The sequence below is a fragment of the Haliaeetus leucocephalus genome, unplaced genomic scaffold (genome assembly GCF_000737465.1).
Source record: "Haliaeetus leucocephalus isolate CR32 unplaced genomic scaffold, Haliaeetus_leucocephalus-4.0 Scaffold186, whole genome shotgun sequence".
Taxonomy (NCBI): domain Eukaryota; kingdom Metazoa; phylum Chordata; class Aves; order Accipitriformes; family Accipitridae; genus Haliaeetus; species Haliaeetus leucocephalus.
The window spans coordinates 13,345-14,459 of record NW_010972622.1 but is presented as its reverse complement, the minus strand read 5'-3'; the positions used below and the strand labels follow the sequence as shown (position 1 = coordinate 14,459).

Genomic DNA, 1,115 nt, shown 5'->3' with positions numbered 1-1,115 from the left:
ATGGCAGTGGGACAGGACAGGGATGGGGAAGTGATGGAGATGGAGGGGACAGGGATGGGGCTGGGGACAGAGGGGACAAGGATGAGGACAAAGGGGGACAGGATGGGCTGGGGACGCTGGGCATGGAGGGTTTGGGGAGGGGGTGGCCCTAGGGAGTGGGACAGGGATAGAGGGGACAGGGATGAGGATGGAGGGGACAGGATGGGGACAGAGAAGGTGGGATGAGGTTGCCTGGGCTGGGGGGACCTCAGGGCTGGGGGACACGGTTCTTGGGGACCCCAGGGCTGGGTTACCACAGGGAGAGCGAGGGCCACGGGGTGACAGGGACAGGAGATGACAGGCAGGCGTGGGGCTGACATGGGTATGTGGTGCCCCAGGGCGGGATAGAGTAAGAGGGATGTGTCACTGGGGTTGAGGGAGGTGGCGTGGGGACAACTCCTCGCCCTGGGGGGACAGAGAAGGATGGGGAGGTGGCAGGAATGTGTCACCCGGGGCGATGGGGCAGGGAGGTGACGGGTGATGTGGGGTGACGGAGACAATACAGGCGCTGGCCCCATCTGAGATGATTTATTGTTTACTTACAGGGGTGGCAGTGACGGGGTGTCCCCAGGGTGTCACCCACAGCTAGGGGAGGGCTGGGGGACACCGGGGACACGCTGTGGGGCTGGGAGAAGGGGCACCCCGGGGCACAGGACCCATTGCAGGCACCTGGGTGCACCCTTGAGCTCTGGGGGGTGTGGGGGCACCCAAGGGACCCCTTGCTCCCTAGAGGATGCAGGGGTCATCCAAGGGTGCCCTTGGGCTCTGGGGGGCGTGGGGGTCACCCAGGGGTGCTGTGGGGTGCAGAATGGCACCCACGGGTGCCCTTGGGTTCCATGGGGCGCAGGGGTCACCCAAGGGTGCTGTGAGGCTCTGTGGGGTGTAGAATGGCACCCAAGGGTGCCCTTGGGCTCCGTGGGGTGCAGGGGTCACCCAGGGGTGCTCTGGGGCTCCATGGGGTGCAGGATAGCACCCAAGGGCCCCTTTGCTCCCCATAGGGCACAGGGGTCACCCAAGGGTCCTGTGAGGCTCTGTGGGGCGCAGGGGCCACCCAAGCGTGCTGTTGGGCTCTGTGG

At 66.0% G+C, this 1,115-nt stretch overlaps 1 protein-coding gene across 1 annotated transcript in view; it reads left to right on the top strand.

The window, feature by feature from the left end:
* The window catches only part of HNRNPA1 (heterogeneous nuclear ribonucleoprotein A1), a 6,004-nt gene extending 5,408 nt beyond the window's left edge, over positions 1-596 (top strand). The window contains exon 10 of the mRNA XM_010565148.1: positions 585-596. Within this exon, the coding sequence (XP_010563450.1) occupies positions 585-596 (12 nt within the window). The remainder of the gene's footprint in view (positions 1-584) is intronic.
* Positions 597-1,115: the final 519 nt, after the last annotated feature.